General features: G+C 37.0%; 1 protein-coding gene across 1 annotated transcript in view; it reads left to right on the top strand.

Moving 5' to 3' along the window:
* The window catches only part of LOC104080009 (neurobeachin-like), a 48,139-nt gene extending 27,656 nt beyond the window's left edge, over positions 1-20,483 (top strand). Inside the window, exons 6-11 of the mRNA XM_009582256.1 lie at positions 290-445; positions 1,341-1,511; positions 11,921-12,022; positions 15,473-15,669; positions 16,432-16,583; positions 18,696-20,483. Of these exons, the coding sequence (XP_009580551.1) occupies positions 290-445; positions 1,341-1,511; positions 11,921-12,022; positions 15,473-15,669; positions 16,432-16,583; positions 18,696-18,786 (869 nt within the window). The 3' untranslated portion in view covers positions 18,787-20,483. The remainder of the gene's footprint in view (positions 1-289; positions 446-1,340; positions 1,512-11,920; positions 12,023-15,472; positions 15,670-16,431; positions 16,584-18,695) is intronic.
* Positions 20,484-22,215: the final 1,732 nt, after the last annotated feature.

Here is a 22,215-nt window from a genome sequence, read left to right as displayed (position 1 = left end):
AGCACTTAAAATATTACCATGTATTATGCAGTGCATCAGGCAGTTTATAAGAAATTGCCATCTCCTGTAAAATCTTTTGTCTTATTCAAAGGGGAACCAGAAATCTCACAATAATTTTGTATTTCTGACACCCATATAGACAGCTCTAAATGTTCATATTCAAAATGCTTACTCAACAACAAAATCACAGTTCATTGAAAGTTAAATGTATTCATTTTCTCCTGTAAGTGGATGACAGCAAGGTGTTGGAATGGCTTACTTGTAAAATGTGTTTTGCATTTTGTTACAGCCAATAACTCTGGTGTGAACAAACGGCAGATCACAGACCTTGTGGATCAGAGCATCCAGATCAATGCACATTGCTTCGTAGTCACGGCAGATAACCGCTACATTCTCATCTGTGGTTTCTGGGACAAGAGCTTTCGAGTTTACTCTACGGAAACAGGTGACCTTAAATACAACCACCTGTTTCTTTTTAGGTCTCAAAGTGGACAGTTGTCTTAATGCTACCATATCTAATGCCTGTGCTTACCCCTCAATAAATGATAAAAGGCAGTTTATAAAATCCTTCATTATAGTTTAAGCATAATAGCTTTAAGATGCTCTTTTTTAGGAAGATAAAGGATGTAAAAGGAAATGGAAAGGCATACAATTTTGTTAGTGGTAACTTTTGAAAACCATAGTTATATTCAGGGAATCAATCACACCAAAAGAATTAACCAAAATTTTTGTTACAATATTTTCATGGCTGTATTGTTTCTGTCTCTATTTATTTCATGTAATAAGGAAGTAGGCTGCATAGCCTGCTACCGGGAACTAGTATTTTGTTTCTTTGTCTGATTAGCCTAATATAATTCAGTATAGTGTTAAAAACTGATTGCAATAATAGAAAGAAGGAGGTGATGATCATAGTAAACCTTAGTTTGACATTAACGTAGAACAAACACACATTTTTAATATAATAATGTAGCACCATTATGGAAAAGTTCATGTGCTGTCTTATGCATATCATTCATGAAATTCACAAACAGTGTTCTAACACCATTGCTTAAATACTGATGGAGCAGTAGCTCCACTTAATATTCAATGACTGCAGCACTGACTTGATTTTCAGAGATAAAGGTTAGGCTATGGATTGACACAGAGCACAGCCTTCAATAGGAACATAAAAAGAGAAAAAAAAAATTTAATCTTTTTGTAGCATGTAGTGAACTCTAATTAAGGGACATAAGGCAAAAATTACATTTGAAGTGAAAATTTGCTAATGATTTAGTTAATGATTTCTAAATGCTGCAAGTACTTAAAAAACCTGAATTTGTATTGCTTTGCACTTCCACCAGGAAAATTAACTCAGATTGTGTTTGGCCACTGGGATGTCGTGACTTGCCTTGCCAGATCAGAGTCCTATATCGGTGGTGATTGCTACATCGTGTCTGGGTCTCGTGATGCTACATTGCTGCTTTGGTACTGGAGTGGCCGACATCATATTATAGGTGACAATCCAAACAGCAGTAAGTATATCCTGTAAAAAATACCTTCCTGAGAGGTCCTCTGTCACACCTATTCATTTTTAGCATTCCTTCCATCAGCTTCAGAAGGTATTACCAAATGTATCGATTACTTCACTTCCAGGTTGAAAGTTGGTATAAGAAGAGCACCACACGCTAAGCAATTCATTGAGTACTAGCCAAAAAAATGTTTAAACACTCTGTGCGTGGTAACAGATAATAGTATGGGAGTAAGTCATAATTGCCTTTATCACTTATAACATCATGTCATCATAAACTAGAACAAGATGGTTATGGCCTTTAAGTGACAGGATGTATATCACTATATTTTGAGTTTTCTTTCCCCGGAAATATTTTTTGGCATTTTAACATATTACTTTTGAGCTATATCAGCTGCTCGCCTTTTCAAAAATGGAATGTCTCACATGCCATGGAATTAAATGAGTTTCTTTCAGAAAGGTCTTTCTGTAGCAAGCAAACCTTTGGAGAAGCAATGTGACTGAATAAAAATAGAAAAAGATAAAATGTCAGGAAGAGTTTACATTTCATTTGCAAGGGACTAACTATCAGTGCTTTGCAGAGTGAAGGGGACACAATAATAATAATATTAATTTATATAGGAGGGTGCTTAAAGTGCACTACTAATTTACAAGGTCCCTTCACTGAAGCCAGAAATGTGACCACAGCTAAAGACAAGAGCAACTTTTATCCATATGCTAGAGCTGTTTTGTACAACACTAAATCCATGCACATTTTCATTTAAAGCAGGTTCTGAATTCTGATTATTATTTTCAGCACAAGGATATTGCCTCTTTAGATAAACATCACTATCAGTTTTGATCTCTGGTTCAAGTACTGACTGGAGGCAGTTGTAGACCTGTCAGCTACAGACATCTAAGTGAAAGTATTACTTCAACTGAATGTCTCGTAGAAAAGTGTTTTATATGTTACAAAGTACATATTTTGTTAATTTCACAGCAGCAGCTTTTTTATTATGTTTTAATTTTCTTCCATTTGTCTGTAAGCAGAGCAAAGGGGAGACACATAAAAACCTCACTTTTCACCTGGCGTTCTTTTGCTTTTATAACACAGAGAGGGGAAAAAAATATTAAATTGTATTCCCATAACATTTTTTTCTAATTTTTATGTATATTCCATGGCTTTTTTAGCACTTAATTCTCAGATAGGGGGAAATTCAGTCTGAAAGGGAATTTCATTTCAGGGCACTCTGTTTAGCTTATTTGAATGTTTTGCTTATTTGAATGCCTGTGTGATTCATATCAAGTATTAGTAATTTCTGTGCTGAGAGTCAGAAAAAAGTAAGAGCTTGCTCCTTTCATTGAATTAAAAATGTGAGACTTTTCCTTTACTTCCTTTGATTATGTGGGGCTTGGACAGCCTTGCCATTAGCATCTCCCAACTGGCTGGTACAAAAGGCTCCACTTCTTTTGCAGATAAATGTATTTTAGTTCTGATACCTTCTTCTCATCATGAACATACCTGAATGCAAGGAAGTAGTACTTTTTGGAATCTCAGGTTTAATATCTCAGCTGTGTAACTTTGGAAGTGTCTGCTTTGGATAACTTTAATTTTATGAAAAGAAAGGATATCAGTCAGCTGACAGAAGTCAATGAAAACAAAAACCAATCCTATGATTTGCTCTCTATCTCTACCTCTATATGGATAAGGCACTGTTTTTCTGAAGAAAAGGACTTACAGTCAGATTGATGGGAAAGTCTGCTGCAGATGGTCATGTCCAGGCAAATGTAATCTCGCAGGCACAGATAGCAACACCCAGGAAGATGAAATAGCTAAGTCCGCTGTGCTAGCTTCCAAATATATTGATCAGATTTCTTACTACTCATGTTGAAGACATATTGAAGACTCATGTCAAGAAGAGTGATGTCATCACTATTCTTGCTATCTCTACTCATTGGATTAAGTTAACATGGATATGCTAATTATTTACTGGTACTGTAGTATAACTAGAACTTCATGTGTTGTAAACATATCCTTATTAACAGCTACTTTGACTTTTCATGAACATACATCAGTAAGGATAGATCACACTAGTGATGATATGCCTGAAGGACCTACTTCTACAATTACTAAATCTTTCTGCTGAAGTACTGACTACTAGATTCTGTTCCCTACCATGAACAGACATGATAGCTTGTTGATGACTGATTCCCTGTATACTAATATTCAGGAGTGAAACATTCTCAACAATCCTTATAAACACACCTTTGAAGTTTTACATAGTTTAAGCCACCGAAGCAGTGAGGAAATATTTCCTAATCTACTCTTCTAGACTTACTGGTAGAAGATTAGGATTCACCCTGTAGGAAAAATGAAAGTGAGATGTTCACTGTAGGTCAAATCCAATTAGTTAACATCTTTGGAATGAATTTCCAGAAAGATGTAGATGATATTTTCAGGGAAAAAAAGGGGGATTAGTTTTTTGAAAGCTGTCATCTGGAGACACAGATAAGGTATTTTATATCACAGACTGTAAGAAGGTGAAGAATTCAAAGAAAAATGTCAGGTATAGTAATTATCTGGGTTAGGTTAGATGCTTGACTTTATAATGATCTTTTAAGCTGAAAGACAGTTAATTATCAATTTCAGCTTCAATGCATCCAATTACCAAAAGGAACTTTAGTTGTTTCAGAAAATGTTAAGGGGGGGAAAAAGCAGGCCCCCAGTCCTAAACAGTTTATGTAGTTTAACATTTGTATAGAAAAATGTAGATACTATTTCATTAGAAAACAGAGCAATCACAATTATTTATTGTGAAATACTCTGGGGCAAAAGACTGTCAGAACAAACTCCTTACCAATTCTGCTAAAAGTCCATATTCCAGAATCCATGAGTTAGATAAAATCTTTATTAAACAACAGATACGTCAATAACCTAACCTGTTGGACTTACATAGAGCCTTCTGCTCTATGTGCGGGCATGTGCTCAGAGGGTGACCTCAGCTGGGAAATACAGAATCAGCTCTGGTTCAGAGAGGAGAATGGAGAAAAACTGAGTCTTGGATGAGACTCTTGCAAGTGGCTGCACTAGCTCAGTAGCTGAAAACTTGCCTATGAGAGCATGCTGAGCTTCCTTTTATAATTTTAAAATAATTTTTCCAATCAATGTGTTCATTAAGTTATCACTTTTATTCTACAATAAGTATCAAAAAGGAGTTTCTGGTTCATTTTGCACTTGTCACAATGTCTTGACACTTTTCACAATTGTTGTGAGAAGACTGAAAATTTACCAGATTTTAAATACAATGTTTTCCATGGAGTAGCTTTCAAAATTAGCTTGCAAAAACCCTTCTGGTTAGTATGTTTGTCCATGAAGTGGGAGACTAAGTTCTTGGCCTCCAGAGACTCAGTGAATTCAAACCCACATTCCCATATTCACAAGCATATGCTGACTTTCAGGCTATAAATTAATGTGGGAGGGCCCCCCTGTGAACCTCCAGCTTTGGTGGAAAGCAAAATTCTTTTCTCTGCTCCTGTTTATCGATCTTATATGGCATGATGATTGGATAAAAATAGAGATAAACCAAGAAATCAGGAACCAAAAGTGCATACCTTCAACAGCAGTATGTAGGGCAAATTGTCTCCCTGCTTGTACTTTCTCTGGTCCAACAAAAATTGGTTTCATGGCTATGCAATGGCTAAGCTCCAATAGCGGTGATAGAACATGTCCTTTTCCAGCCTAGACTAGAGGCTGGTGCCTGCGGATGCTCCTGGAAAGTGGGAGATGTGGCATGAATTCCTTTAGGCTGAAGGGGAGTTGAATGCAGGTTTTTGTGTTTTAATGTACATTTGAGCTTCCCTTTATTTCTTTATCCTTGCTTAAATAAGTTCCACCTTTGGGTGGTACACTGGACTGAATGAAGCTTAGTCATCTTGCCAGGGTCAGACACCTACTTTCTAAGAATTGCCCATCTGAAATAGGTAATCTGAATCTGCACCTTATTAAGTTGATGACCACATTATAAATCTGCTGCAGTTGAGAGAACAGTGAAAGGAGTCTGTTTTCTCTTAGGAAGACACGGCACATGTAGAGGACATAGTTTGCTTATTTTAATTCTTTGAAGTGATCTGGCAAATGTAAATCTTTGCAGTTCTAAGAGATTGAATAGAAAAATTATTGTGATAGAATTTGACAATTTGGGTTGTGATTTTTTTTCTCTTATGATACATAGGGATTTGTTTTAGCTGAGTGCTAATTTGTATACAAATTTCTTCTCACATAGCAACTGTATTAGTCATCACAAAAAGGAGCGAAGAGAGTACATGATATGCCCTGGAGTTCAACATGTATCGTTATAGTTGTTTTATTTTTATATTTTATGATTGCTTTATTGAATGTCTCTTTCAAACAAGTGACTTTGAAAATGAGAATTATCTCCGAGTCTTTGAACAGATACCAAAGTGGATGATAGAATTGCAGAAAAGTGAGGGACAGATGCTTTCATCTGAAACAGACACAAATTCAGAAACTAATTTGGAAGTGATAAAAATTAATTTGCACACTTTAATTGGAATCAGACTCCTGCATGAAAGAAAGGAAGGGTAGGCAGCTTGTGCTAAAAGCTGATTGAATTTTTTGTCAGGTAAGTATGTTGGACTTGGCCGCTTATCCTCTTGAGCCTCTCTGTGCAATATATTACATTCACCCTCTGACTGGTGTTCTTTAAAAGGATCAATGCTATTCCTGTTTTGTCCCTAGAGCCTGAAATTTCATTGATCTTGGGACTTGACATTTCTCATTACCTATTGTAGTTTCCACGAGGATGGTCACAAGAGGTGTGAGAGTTAACCCTGCTTTTTCCAATGGGAACTGTGCTGACCATTGGAAAATACCGTGTCTATCAGCCCTAAGCTGGGTTTGTTTAGCATTATAACATAATCCTCAGAGGTGCTAGCAATTCACCCTATCCTAGTGTATTCTGTATGTACCTGAAAGGGAGGGTAGGTGCTACCATACAGGATCTCTGTCAAGTTAACCTGCACTTTTTTTTAAGTCTATCATGAAGTATTCTTTTATTTGTTCGTTTTGCATAACATATTTTTTGAAACAATTTAAAATTGTGAACATCGCAGGTTTTGTGAGTTTGTATCTTGAAAGAGTGGTTATTCTGAACTTATTCTTTTATATCCCTCCACATTTTAATACCCTATAACATGCCCTAGTTTAACCTTGAAAGAGCAGCAGTTTAAAAATAGCCACCAGTGTGTTCTCTACCAAGTGGATTGAATGGCTGTCCGAAGGTCCTGTGCAAGCACGTTGGCAAACATGCAATCTGCTTTGCATGTTTAAAGAGCTATTGCAGTACTTATATGTTTGTACAATTTAGGTATTAATTTTTAAAGTAAACTATCTTCACACTATTCTGCCAGAGTAGAAGCTCTTTGAAAACCAGCGTGTAATTTTTACTGGCACTGTCTCTACTCTGGTAGCTGAAGACATCTCTCTCTTAAGACTGCTAAGCAAAGGTAAATGAGCCAATGGCACACCTGAACTAATGCAGTTATATCTAGCATTTTATCAACAGATGTCTGTGCCCATGTTTTGCTGCATACCCAATGGGAGCTGTACAGCACAGGGCAGTTCAGCGACTTGCCAAAGTTCTCAAAGCAATTTAGTGGAAAAAATAGGAAGAGAAGCTGCAAATCCTTACTCTCCTCTCCTCCACTCCATTATTCCTTTTGGGGTCTGGATAGTTGCAAGATATCTGAAAGTCCGCTCACCTTGGTGAGTTGTTTGTAGATATATACAATGCTGCTCAGATTCCTCAACAAATAAATCTGTTCTGTCAGAGGTGAGAATATTTTGAATATATGAATATTTTTCTGTCAGCAATCTTTCTTTTACAACCATTGCTCCCTCATGTTGTGGAGATTGTTATTAGCTATTTGCTATTTTGAAATATTCCTTTTTATTGGTTGTAGCCTCATTTTTTCATCAAACTCCAGGATGTTTTTTTCTGACAGTAAAAATTCAAGAAGGCTATTGCATTTTCACTTCCATGAAAGCCATAGTATTTTCTAAGATTTTTTTTCTGAAGAGTATCCCCTCAAAAGTGCTAATAGTAAAGTAAGTAGTAAAGTAAATTATTTTTGACAAATAATTCAGCTATAGCCTTGTACTTGCTTCTGTCAAAGTCAGAGATGAAATGGAAGCTGGAATTTGCCTTGTCCTCTCATGCTTCTTTATACAGAAGACTCCTAGATGTGTCCCCATAGCAATCTGTACATAATTCCTGGAAAAGGACAATATGAGTGAAATAGTAACAATGTCTGTTCTCTTTCTTTTCTTCTTCTTTTTTTTCCTTACCATATGAGAGCACCATTTGTTCCAGAAGAACCTTACAATAGCATTAAACATTATATTTTTCAGAGAGAAGGGAAGATGTATTTTATTTTAGACTTTGTAGAAAATCTTACTTGTTTGGAAATACAAAACAAATTTTTTTTTTCCTTCTGCCCTCTAGTAATTCTGTTCAAAGGTGCTCCTTTGGGGAAATGACAGAGAGTTTACAGTGATGGTATCTCAGTTCATAGATAGGATATTTTCACCTGCAATTCCCTCAGAGCTGCAGCCTTTGACCTCTGGCTGTATCTATCAGTGGTGATGTGACAGTGACAGAATATTTTGCTAGATTTTGAATGATTCCTGGAGTTCACAACTTCTGTCCTTAGCAATAAAATGTAATATGACTGAGGTTCTCTTCCCCATGCCTCAGCTTTTCCTGTAGAAGTATCACTGAATAATTTTTCTTTGAGCCCTAAGGGGAAAAATCCCATTTTCAATTACTGTCGGACTGTTACTCCTAATAATGATATTCTGTTATTAATTTGTATTTACTGAAAAACAGGACTCAAAGATCTATGTTTCAGGGCAGTTGTTTCTTATAAGCATTTTTCCTTTATAAATCAAGAAGTCAATTAAATATGCTCATTTTTCATATTCTGACATTTTACGGTTTCATGATATTACAGTGTTTTACTAGGAAACACTGAGGAAAATGTCCTTTTGCAAATTGTATTATTTCTTTTCCCTTAAAAAATTTCTAACCATCTAATAATTTCAGTCATTCACCCTTGCAGTCTGATGACGCTACTGTATACACCTCTGTAATCAGAGCTTAAGCCAAGATGACCCTTGAGCATAAATCCTCTTTTTTCCGGGAGGACATACAGAAGGAAAAAAAAAAGTGGAAAATTCTGAATTTAGTTGAATTGCTTTTTTTTTTTCACTTTTCTGTTACGCACTTGGAGAAAAGAAAACCTCAAAAGGAGGTGATCTTTGATGAGATGCACAAAGCATCTTTCTCTGTTTTTTCCAACATCCATCCTTCCCTAGCAGTAAAGCCCAGTTTTCAGTTCACATCTTCAGTTTCCAGACAGAAAGATTCTTTTCTTGCAGGCTAGATTAAAGATTGGGAAACTAGGATTTATTGGGGTAGCTGTTTTCATTAGAGATAGGAAAGTGTTAATATGCCTGTACAATGCAATAAGACCAGGTAGATTGACCCACTCTGTACTATTGGGTCCAAAACTAAAGTCTCTAAATCCGTGGTTGGTAGCTCTCAGCTGGCTCAGAAAGGTAGTAAAATACGTGGTATTATTATTAAAATTTTGATGACAGCAGGTGTTAGGGTTTGGCAAGAAATACTGTAGATTTACCCTAAAATTTCAAGAACTATTGTTATATACAGTTCTGGCTACCCAAATTTTAAGAAAGAACTTGGAGCTAGACAGGCAGAGACAGTTACTACGATGACTAAAAAATGGCAAGCCTGTCACTTCAAAGGAGTTTTTAAGAGTTTGGTTTGTTTAATAGAGTCAAAAGGAAAGCTGAGAGGGCTGATTTCTTCTGTAAGTATGCGACTGGGGAAAATACAAGAGAGGGGGAAGACCTGAAGCTAAAGGACGGTGCTGACATAAGAACAAAGAGGTACAAGGTAGACAGGAATAAATTCAGACTGAAAATCAGAATACTTCTCTCCTTTGGAGTAGGAAAGGTCTGGAACATCCTTCCAAGTCACATACCCAGATAGCCATTTCACTAATTTATTAGCAGGTTTATATGATGTGAGTGTCTGCAATAAAAAAGACTACATTCATTGACCCACAAAGTCTATCCAAGCCTCCATTCCTAAAGCGTATCTTTCAGAAACCCATGCAATATTGCTTAGCTACTCCAGTAGTTCCCTTGTTAATTTGTTTTAGGGTTTAACTGTTTTTCCAGTTAGGAAACTGCATTTTATTGCAGAGTTGAAATGTGTGCAGCCATTCACCCATTGGACCTCACTGTGCCATTAGCTGCAAGATAAATTTCTGGGCTATTGGACATCTTTTCCGCCTGTGACTCCCAGCTACGGTGGTCAAGTCACTGCTTTGCTGCCTGTGCAGTGACGAGAGAAAACACTTTAAACACTGTGCAGCCTCCTGTCTTATTCTCTATATCAGTTGTGTGACCCTCCTTTAAGCTCATTTCTGTAAATGTGGGCACAAGACTTTAATCTTTCTGGCCTACAGTGCCAAGATATCTCTCGACTCCTATTTGCTATTCTAGGGTATTGCATTGAAAGTTGATGTTGAGGGAGTTTTTCTTTCTGGCTCCATAAATCCTTCTCTGTCTCACTGCCTTCCAGAACAGAATCTCCTCTCCAGTGAGCAGAGCTTGTGCTTGTCCAGGAGCGTCAACCTTCCACCTGGCTGCATTCAAAATAAATAAAATAAATAAAACACATCTTGCTACTTTTTAATTTAACTAGGCAATGCAGAGAATGTTATAATAATGACTTTCTCTCTTCATTATACAGTTGTCCATGAATCTTTGTATCAGTTTTATATAAACCATATCTTATCAGCAAAGGTTTTCTATTTTCCTGTAGATAACATTATTGGTTAGTATTCAATCAAGAATCAATTCCCAGCTCCTAATTGGACACCCTAATTTCCAATATCCTAATATGTAGCTCATAGTAGATACCTTTCCATGGACAAAAAATTTTAAGATCTGTCACCAACTTCTGTGCCATCTATGTTGTCCACAGTCAGTTCCATATAAAACAGGTTTAAATCAAAACATTGATTAGCAAGACAAATATCTTGAAAAAAATACATTTTAACATAGCCATCTTTATCAACTACACCTGTCATCCTGTCAAAAACAGATAAGAAGCTTGCTTGACAATACTGCCATTCCGGTACAGCATGGTGACCGGCATTAATGAGATTTTTGCTTCCAATTCTTTGTTGACAGAACCGTGGATTAACCGTTTGTTATTTTGCATAGGATTAATGTTACAGTAATTCACCTGTAGTACCCTAAGTAATTTCTTTTATCCTTTTTAAGTATTTGAACTACACTGGCAGTCCTTTGGAATTTCCCAATTTTCTGTATTTCATTTGTACAGAGTAAATACAACCAGATGAAAACTCTTTCATCTAGCAAGTTGCTAATTTTTTGTTACTGATTAACTTTCTTTGCCTGGCAAAGCAATATCAAATACTGAGCAATTCTTTACTGCATATAGGAGTTTCACTGTTAGGATGTCAACATCTGTTATTATTAGAAACAACAGAAATGTTGCTATTTGTCATATAAACACTCCATAAATGCCCACTTGTTCAAACCCAAAATAAAATACTTTTCACTCCTGAATATAAAAAATAAATATTTAGGGAGTAGTTTATCCTACTCTTCAATAAATTAAATGTGATAAAAATGGCATAGGTATCCATAGTGCTATATAAAAAATGATGTGTACCCATAACCATTTTTAGGTATGCTTTTAATCTATAAGCATTCAGTGAATTAATAATGCCTATGCAACAGTAGTACCTTTCTAGTACAGTGCTGTTCCTTCTCTCTTCTTTTCCTACCCCCAGTTTCAGGAAACAAATTATGATCATTAATATAGGAACATCCTCAACTCATGCTATTCTTTATGTTCCTAGCAGAAGTCTAGCGACATATATGTTCAATAGCAGATCTTTACATTACAGCTGCTTTTAATACCACTACACTTTGTGTTCTTTATCTGAAATATACATTTTCAGTATTTTTAGGTCATAAAACAGCGATGTATCATTATCATTTGTGTATTGTAAACAGCACGCAGTCCATAATTTCTAAACCAAAGAAATTTGCTTTTTGTTAATGTATGAAATAATGCATTGGGAAGCTGTGCTTATGAAACTTTATGATATCTGAATGTGTTTTGTTCAGAAACCTAAGTATGAGATATTTAAGCACACTGCACCTCTCTTTGATGCTTACTGATTTAAGGCAAATTACAGCAAAGTTCTTTTGTTGATAAAATAGGTCTGGTTTGGCATTCCTCTGATGTTTCCTTTTTTTTCTTTTTCTTCTTGTGTTTTTTTTAACAGGTGATTATCCAGCTCCTCGGGCTGTTCTAACTGGTCATGACCATGAAGTTGTCTGCGTGTCGGTCTGTGCAGAGCTGGGACTCGTTATCAGTGGTGCTAAAGGTCAGAAATGTTTTTATGATTTAAGTCTTAACATTTTTAGAGCCTTTTTAGTGGTACTTCTCAGTCTTCCCTCAAGCCACATATACTTTAATTATCCAAAGTCTTCTCTACTAAGATGTGTTGTAATTCTGGGGGAATCTGCAGCAGCTTACTCTGAACGTTATTACTTACTATCTGGACTGACTAGGTTTAGACACAAATTAAGTTGATCATTCCTTCCAACTGTCAGCCTGTGCTACTATTCCTCCCAGATCTGGAAGAGTAGTTGATAAAAATGTATACAATGATTCATCATGACATCTACTGATTTTGAAGAAACCTGTTGATAGAGACCTGTGTTTAGGGCAGGGCCAGCTCCAAGTTCTCCACCCTGATCTTAATTGAATGGCAGTTTGTAGGACTGACCTCGGTCTCCTCGGCAGGGTCAATTTGCTTAGTTTTGGATCTGTGGACAGCATTTCATCCACTAGTTTTTTTGGTAGTGGACTCCAAATAATGAAGAGTCTGAGAGTTTGTTGTTACCTCTCTTCTATTAAACTTTTTGAGCCATCTGTTCACACTTTCTCCCTGTTACTTATCTATGGAATCCAGAGTATCCAACAATTGCTAATACAAATGTTCAAAATACCTTTCGAAACGTGCAGCAGTCTCCTGTATAACTGGTAATCAACGTAAATAAAGCATCTGCCTCGATGAGTGTTTGCTTCATCTTTCCTTATTCGGTTTCTCTTTCATTTGTTCCATTTCACTTGTTCTGCCCACCTTCTCCTTTTCCCCTTAATTCCGTGCCCACTTTTCTTCCCCCACTGCCCTCTCTCGTTCAGCTTCTTTTCTTAACTTGGCAAACTGCATGCCTTTTTCTCTTTTCCTTTCCTATTTGCCTCCTCTTCCTCCCCCTTCTCTTACTTTCTTTTGTGCTACATTATCTCTTCTCCCTTTTTATTTCCTTTCTTTACATTATCCTTGTTCTTCCTTAAGGTTCTTCTTCCTTATATCTCTTTCTATCTCATTTCCACTCCACTCCTACATCCACATCCAGCTACTTGCTTTCTCTGTCTACAGTGATGCCTGTTTTATTCATCCCGGTGGATATCCTTGTACTCCTTTTTAAAAAGTTTGCTGCTTCTGAGGGTAAGAAGGATGTGATGCTTGTTCTGCCCGCTTTTGCTCACAGCTGAGCTCCTGGGTTATCGTCTTTTATACTGCCTCAGAGCTCAACATTTATTTTCAAAGCTGGGTGTGAAACTTCTGAGTAAAGGCATTTTTAACAGGAAATCCTAATGGGTCATTAACTCTCGTAATGACATACTTACATAACAGTTGTAGGCGAAGTCAAGACATTTATGAAAAAAATGTACAGTGATGCTGAACCTGAAGTTTTTTCTTGCAGCACTGCTATTTCTTATCTTTTAAGGCAGCTATATATACTCTTACTGCCATAATAGGGTACCCTTTCCAGCTATCTTTTTGCAAATTTCCTCTTATTAAAATAGAATCATAGAATTCATAGAATTTTTTTGGCTCTTATTAAAATAGCTGGAATCTGTACTCAGTTATCTTTTGCTTCATTAAGTATGTGATGCTTTGGTAACTATATATTTTTAGAGGTAAAGGCTGCTGGACAACCAAAGACTTTTATATCAAATCCAGAATATATTTGTAATTGATCCAGAGAAATGGAAGCCCAGTCTGTCCCCTGAGTTACTCTTCTCCTGTTCTTCCTTTTCAAACTCTCTTCTATATATAAATGGAGAGAGAAAATCCCTTTTTTATTGCTGTTTTCCAGCAGATGCCTGTTTTAAAGCTTCCTTTTCAGTTTCTGTCCTTCCCGGTCCCTTCCCAGTTTCTTAGATTGCATTTCACGGCAGTGCTGCATTGCTCTGCCTTCCTGCCTGGGCGCTGCCTGTGCTCCCTCGTGGGGAGGCTGCCCCTCCGGAGCTGGCTGTGGCATTGCCATAACACACGCAGCGTGCCAGAGAACCTGCTGAGGCAGGGAGACAGCACATTTAGGACTCCTCTGAGAAAAATCCTGTGCATCAGGTTGATGTTTGCATGTTCTTATCCAGCAAACCCAAAAAAGAGCGGTCAGTCTGTATGTCTTTGCAGAAGCATCCTAAATCAGAGGATTTTCTTTGTGTCTTTTCATGTCCTTGACCAATCAGCTAGCCAAGGTAGTGGGAGTTTGTCAGTGAGCTTAAATATGAAGGTATTACACTTGTGAAAAATCTAACGTGGTAATTACTCTAAAGGTGGAGGCATCACTTCTTATAACATTCTGGCACTTCAGTATTTCCAAAGCCAATACTCAACTATTTGAGAAAATCAGTTAATTCCGTTGCAGTTGTATCCCAGGGAGCCAGTCAGGTTTGGGGTCTCTCTGCATAAGGCTTTATGCAAACAGAGATAAAAACCTGTACCGGAGGCCTCACAGGCAAATGTGCTGATGCTGTGATTCATTCTACCTGGGCAAACCCAGGTGCTGTGTGATTTTCAGAGAAGTTAGAAGGGCTTAACGTGAGGTGGCTGAGTCTGCCAGTATGAATTTACTTTCAGGGTCATGAGCCAGTTGTATAAGGAAGAGATTACTGTGCTGTTCAGGAGTATCCTGTGATTCATAAAAGAAAACATTTAGTATTTACCGTGACTCATTACATTTATCACAGAAGAGACTCTCTTTCTTAGTAGGAATACAGATCTCACTTTCAAAAGAGCTTTTCTCATAGATCTTGAAATGAAAATAGCCTAGTGTTGCATCTTAAAATGTACATTGTAGATTTCATAGCTGGTTTTTTCTTTCATAAGCAGTAATAAAAAAACATTAAAATCTCACATTAAAATCTCTCTGGAGTAAATGCAGTTATAGTGTAGTCTCCTAAAAGCTCTTACCATCCAGATATCATAGTAACTCTGTTGGCTGTCAGATGACACCCATTGTTAAAACAATTCAGGACTGAAATCTGTGCATATAACACATTCATTGGGGGAGAGGACCTACAGGAACTGCCATTGTCTATAGGAAAAATATGCAGTGATACGATTCTATGCCTTCTGGGAGTTGCTCCTACTAGTCACTGATAGGGCCCCATCTGTTTAATGTGAATGGGCAGGCTAAAGAGAGTTCATGTTGTTGGAGGAAAGGAGTAAGACTGAGGCTTCCGAATGCTTGGAAAGAGGAAAGCAGATTTTAGAAGACAGATCAATGAAAACTCCTACCATTTTAAGTAAATAATAAACTACTACTTTTAGGCATGTTGTATCTATTTTCTTAATATGCTAGCTCTTGCATTTCCTTTTCTGTTGCATACTTTAAATTCTTTAAGCAAACATTGCATCTTCTTATATCTGTGCAGGACTAAAGTGATCTAAAGTGTATTATGCATTGCCTCTGTGCACAGTGTGTATAGTTTGTATAAGCAGCAAATATACGATGTATTATGTTTTCATATACAGAAGGTCCTTGTCTGGTACACACAATTACTGGAGATTTGCTGAGAGCCCTGGAAGGAACAGAAAACTGCTTGTATCCTCGCTTAATTTCAGTGTCTAGTGAAGGTCACTGCATCATCTACTATGAACGAGGACGGGTCAGCAATTTCAGCATTAATGGCAAACTCTTAGCTCAGATGGAGATCAATGATTCAACCAGGGTAAATCTAAATTTACCTATCAATGATTCAACCAGGGTAAATCTAAATGCAAACAAACATTTGTTGTGTCTCGCCTTTATTTATTAAAATAAATTGAATTTATTTGCAGTGTTGTTTAAAGGAAATCACATATGTAAAATTGCCGCCTCCTGGATAAGTCATATGCAAACACAAACCCTCTCATCTCCATCTCCACTCCAAATGCGTTAATGCACTTGAGCTTTTCCAGAATAAATAAGAACAAATTGTTTATGATCCCACACGATTCCTGGAATTTTTGTTTGGAATTAAATTTTGGTGGGAAATACATCTTTAAAACAAAATGTTCTGAAAAGAGTCCATTCTTCATTTATTAGCCAAGACATGAATTTGTGCCTTTAGGGCTCTGCTCTGTCACCAGCACTTGAAGCAGCATTAGGAATGCAGATCGCTGCTCTGCTTTAAGTGTTAGTGATGGCACTGAGTATTGTAGGACAAACATCGAAATGTTATGTGCTGAACTCAAGTCTTGGCAGATTCAGTTAAAGAGCTTTTTGGTTATGTATCGTGTTTAAAACCACACAATTGTTTTATTTAAAATTTGGAGATCCAAAATTTGTTGGTTTCCTTTTTGATTGGGGAGAAAGAGGAGTGGGACCCTTTTTCTTCAAATTTAAACTGGGCAGAGCAAAAGAAATGCTTATAAGTTGATTAAATTTTTGTAATATTGACCCGCTTCCAAAAGCTAACTGCGTGCTTGGGTTTTGTCTTTTTCTCCTGAAGGCCATCCTCCTGAGCAGCGATGGGCAGAACCTGGTAACAGGGGGAGACAACGGTGTAGTGGAAGTATGGCAGGCCTGTGACTTCAAGCAGCTCTATATTTACCCTGGCTGTGATGCTGGCATAAGAGCTATGGATCTGTCTCATGATCAGAGGTGAGTTTGTCATTAGTATTTCTATGTAAATGGTAAAATTATGCAAGGTATACATCTCCATGAACTTTAAGGTATGAATTTATTGTATGCACTCGTTAACAGGATATGTTACAAAACCATTACCCTAGTTGTTACCTTGTTGATTTATCTGACTCAGCATTTTTTCTGATTCTTGAGTCTCATAGCGCAAGCGCTTAACATTAAGGTGAGGTCTTATATCAATAAAGTCAGTGAGCCACAGACTCAGCTAGCAAAATATGAGTAAAATTACATCAACTTAAGAACATAGGAACAGTGCAGTAGTGCCTGTTAACCAATACCTGAAAACAAATTACAAAAGTTTGTGGTACATTTCTGATTTTCAGCTATGTAGAGCTCGAGAACTTCTTGGGGCTGCATCTAGACTGTAATGTGTAATATTATCAGTGGCTCTATCCAGGAGCGAGTGTGGTCCTTTCCTTTGATCTTCTTGAGCAATGGAGATGCAGTGTACAAGCTTAGATTTTTGCAGTCACTGCTGTGGCACTAAAATGCACACTGTAAATGTAAAAGATATATGAACCTGGTCCCTCAGTCTTCTATTGTAATGTGATTATAATGTAAGCCTGTATGTTGCATTTATGCAGGGTTATGAGTGGATTTGCTGTTTACGTCATGCATCAGTCTTGTATTTCTTATTAATGTACAAACTCATGAGATGCAACGAATTCATAGGGTATTAGAAAAATCATACAGCATTCATTTCAGTTTATTTTTCTTACACTTTTCAGCATTGCTATGCTATGTACCCATTTTGTAAAGCAACAAAAATACCTATGAACAAAATACGTACCTAATTTACTCATGTCTGAGTGGATCACTTGAAACAAGTTTTTTGTCTCAAACTAGTCTAATTGAAACTAACTTACTGGAAGAGGCCTATTCGCTTCTGGAGCTTTGCCAGTTTATGCATACAGTACTGTGCTCTGTTTGAAGAGATTTATTGACACTGCAAAAAATTTCAGGTAGCCTATTTTCTCTATCCCTGATTGTAATACCAGTCTGGGAAGCCCCAGCTGTGCAAAGTACTTTAAGTACCTGCTTAGCTTTAGTCACATAATGAATCAGAGAATGGCTTTTGTATGATTTGATAGAAGTGGTGATAGATATCTAATCCAATTTTAAAACTCAGCTACCAGAATTAGAACATATGTGATAACTGGAAAATCACCTCAACTATTGCCACCAGAAAAATGTAAATATGGGGCTACATTTCAATATGAAGCTTTTTAGGAGTACCAAGGTGTGATCAGCTTATGATTAGGGGATCAGTTCAGTTATTTTCGCAGAGGCATCTTATTCTGTCTGGAAGGCCCTAGGATATCCAGCTGATCCCAGCTGCAGCCCCAAGTGCAGAGTGGTCCACAGGTCCTCTGTCCCAGCCAATGTAGACATGTCAGCCATCCTGGGGCACCTCCAGTGGCACGAGGTGCCTAAAATTAGGCAGCTGGGTTCTAAAACACCTGAATGAAAGTGTTTTGGCATAGATGTCTTCATGTGATCTACGGGAATAAGCTCCCATAATAACCGTGGCAATTTCCTTGCTACAGCCTGTGGAGTCTAAAGAAAAATTAAGCTCACCCTGAAGTACATACACAGTGACCTGTAGAGAGTTGGTCTCAGGCTGCACTGAGGGTGCTGATTAGGGCCTAATTCGGTTGCCTACCCATAGCCAGTTAGTACTGTTTGAGATACCTCAGAGGTCTGAGTACCTGGGGTGGCACATATGACAAAGGACCTAGTGAAGACCCACAGCCTTCTGGAGAGGCAGCTGGAGGCAAAGGAGGATATGCGAGAGCATCTCAAATGGCATGGTGCTTTTACCTATGTGAAGGCGACTGAATGGATCTCTAGATCTCCCTTGACCATAATGGGAACATGGACACATAGGTGTCATATGTCGACACCTAAACGTAGTGTCCCCATTGCAAACGGAATCCCACCCATGAGCTTAATCTTCAGACAGTGTTGCAAACAGTGTGTCATTCTTTTAGCTTTTTTACTGTTTATGATAAACCGTTGCTTGAGAAGGTAAAAGAGGATTAACAGGACCATCTTTTCTATCTTCTTCAGAACTCTGATTACTGGCATGGCTTCTGGCAGCATCGTAGCTTTTAATATAGATTTTAACCGGTGGCATTATGAACATCAGAACAGATACTGAAGCGGAATGAAGAACTGAAAGCCCAGGTAAAGCTGAGAGCACAAGTGCTGCAATGAAAGGTGTAGTCTCTGGTGGAAAACCACGTCTGCATTGACCTCCGTTGTACATTCCATTACACCCAGCAATAGCTGTACATTGTAGTCAGCAACCATTTTACTTTGTGTGTTTTTTCACAACTGAACACCAGCTGCTGAAAAGCAAGCTTGTATCATGTAAATTATATGAATTAGGAGATGTTTTGGTAATTATTTCATATATCTTTGTTTATTGAGAAAAGGTAGTAGGATGCGCCACAAGAGACTTTTGAAAATTCTGGGGAACCTTGTGTCCAGTTGTTTCAATGTTTAGGCTTTGAACCTAACATGCATCCCATCTCCAGCCTCTTTTCAAGCTGAGATAAAAAAAATACGTTTGATACTTTGTACATCAGATGCACATCTTAACTTTAAAGGGATACTTTTGTAAAAGTAAAACCTTGTATAAAGAACAAAACTGTTTCTTAATTTTATTGTGGAGTTACAACTTGCATGTACTTTAAACCTGATGTCTTGAAGGAACAGGTGGTGCATTCACACAAATCAAACTGGAGATCTGCCTAAGGGTACAGCTTGTGTTAAAGGGTTGAATTTGGGCGCAAACAGTAATTTTGACATTTCCACCAACACATGTTTTTCACTTTTTGAATCTAAACTTTACCCCTCTTAAGTGGAGTTCTGGTCATGAAGTATTTGGATAAAAAGCCATCATTTGCCATGTTTATACTTTATACGACAGAAATTAAATTCCTTCCTTTTAAATTCAAAGACTAGATAGAAAGGAAACAAAGAGGGAAGTTCAGTTTAATGCTTTGTAATGCTTAATGACTCCCAATACAGACAAAGTGCTATACTTCTGGATTATTAACATTTGCCATACAAATCATGGGCAAGGGAGCCCCCAGTGATTTTTTCCCTTATTTTTCCTCTGAGCAGCTTGGTTTATTTGACAGCCTTAGCTTCATTGTAAAGGTGACTGAGGTTATTCTTTTTGGTTCTTCTGAAAATCTCACTGAAGCCACTCAGACTAAGGCACTTCATGTTTTTCAATACTGCAATGATAACTATCATCGGAATAATTTTTCTGCACATTGTACTGATCAAATTACACACCCAGGGGTATATACACTTTAATTCATGTTTCTTCTTTGTATATTTGGTGACTGTATTGTCATAGATGTACATATTGTGTCGGTAGGGCTATGAGGCATGTAACAGGAATGTAATTTTCTCAGAATTTACACTCACTTGCAGTCATTTATTTAAAAAGATAATGGATTCTTTGTATTGGCACTTTGCACCAGAAACATATCATTATTTATTGATGTGATTACTTATTTGTTATCCACCTTGTATTAGTAAGTTTAGCACTGAATTTCCTTCTTCATTGATGTTTGTATTTATAAGATTCTGAATCATGGGGATCAACGTAATGATTAAGTTATTCATCACCCGTCTGTAAGCAATATCTTGAGTTTGTAGCTTAGAATTGGGAGACTATTGAACATCTGGAAGACAAGTTCATTTCATCTTGAGATCATGGTGAAATATTTTGGATATATAAATTCCTTAAGCTATTGTAACCATGTTTTATTGCAAAGATGTAAAATATGCCAGATGTGTGTGAGTTGGAAATCAAAAAGAAAAATAAAATATGCAAAGAATTCAGTGATTGTTCTTCATTTCAATGAACTTTTCATCAAAACATTCACATTATCAGTAGGAACAATTATTTTAAGAAATCCTCTCTTACACGCTATATATATGCCAAAAATTATGCATGCCTGGGTGGTTATATTTCCTGGGGTCTCAGGAAATAAAACAGAGGTTACAGAGTGTGTTTTGCAACTCTTTTGATTGTCAGTACATGAAGAGAAGCAACTAAAGATACTTTGATCAGCAGAAGTGAAAAATCAAAGCCTTTAAGGGATGTTTAGGATCCTTGTGAACAGGCAATAATGTTGTATAATAGACGTCGCAGAAAGCAAAGATCTGATGAGAGCCATTATGGGTATCTCTCAATATCTGATAAGATGGAATTAATTTCATCTTATTTTGGACATTGAAAGTTAGATATCTACACTCCTGCATAGCAGAACAAAACAGGTGGGATAAATTGCCTTTTGGAAATGCTGAGGTCCCTACAAAGATTATAGCAAGTAAGTGGAGATAGATAGTTATCTAAATGTCAGATGTCTAATTTAAGGTAGCAATGGTAAGCAAAATACTTTCCTCATAATTAGAAAACTCCCGATTGATTAAAAAGCAGAATAACAGCCAACACTTCAATTTGTTGCCCCACTCATTGTTCTTTAAACGATTATCAAAATGAACTATAGCCAATATTTGAGAACCTTACTAGAATACAGTATACATTTTAGCAGATATCTATTTATATCAATCAGCTTTTGAAGTGGATAGCCTAACTTGATTGTTTTGGGGCTGGAGGAGGGATGGAGGAGGAGATGAGGGGATTGGTATGTTAATAGTGGCATGTGAAACAGTTCATTGATATGTCGCAACCTCCATTCCATTATTATACAAATATCACCCCTAATTTCATATTTTATTCAACAAAACAAAAAAAATGCACCATTGCAGTTAAACCAAAAATTAGTATTACTATTATCTTAATTAATACTGTTGTTTGCATGAAGTCTCTCAACATTATGTGGAGTACAATTTAGTCACAAATCAGAAGTTTTTGTGCCCAAAAAAATTTGTATTGGATGTATTGGGATGTATGTATTGTACATATGTTGTACATATGTATGATGTATGTATGTATGTGTGTACATGTATGTATGTATGTATTGTATGTATGCAATACAAATATGTATTGCATTCATAGGTAGAGGTATCCAAACAAGTCAGACTCATAACAGTAGTAGCAGTAGTAGTAGTAGTAGTAGTAGTAGTAGTAGTAGTAATGTGCCATCTTCATTATGGTTTAAGTTATAAAAATGGATTTTCCACAAAGGCCCAGGACAAGGAGAATGTATTAACAGGCTGGTGTAGTCACATAGACCAGCTTGATATAGTTTTTGTGGTGAAACACCACTGTTGCCTTTTACTCTCTATTTAATTCATATTTTTTAAGAAAAAAAAAGTTATGATTGCACCAGGATATTTAAATTCCTTTGTTGTTTTTGTTGATTTGTGTTAATTACATTAGTATGCATCTATCTATCTGTTGCAGGGTCTCTTAATGTAAAAAGACAGTATACACAGCTCTCCAATTTATGTCACAAGATTTTTCCAAAGCTTCAACTGCCCCATTTCTGTCACACAGTAAAGCTGGGCTGACTCGCCTTTCTTCTGTATAGAAATGAGAGTTACTGATTCCAGGAGTCTCTGAGAGCTGCCTGTGGAAAATGAAGCAGCTTTGACCAAA

This window comes from Fulmarus glacialis, unplaced genomic scaffold (genome assembly GCF_000690835.1).
Source record: "Fulmarus glacialis isolate BGI_N327 unplaced genomic scaffold, ASM69083v1 scaffold747, whole genome shotgun sequence".
In the NCBI taxonomy this organism is placed as follows: Eukaryota; Metazoa; Chordata; class Aves; order Procellariiformes; family Procellariidae; genus Fulmarus; species Fulmarus glacialis.
The sequence above is the reverse complement of the archived record's forward strand: the minus strand, read 5'-3'. Positions and strand labels throughout refer to the sequence as shown.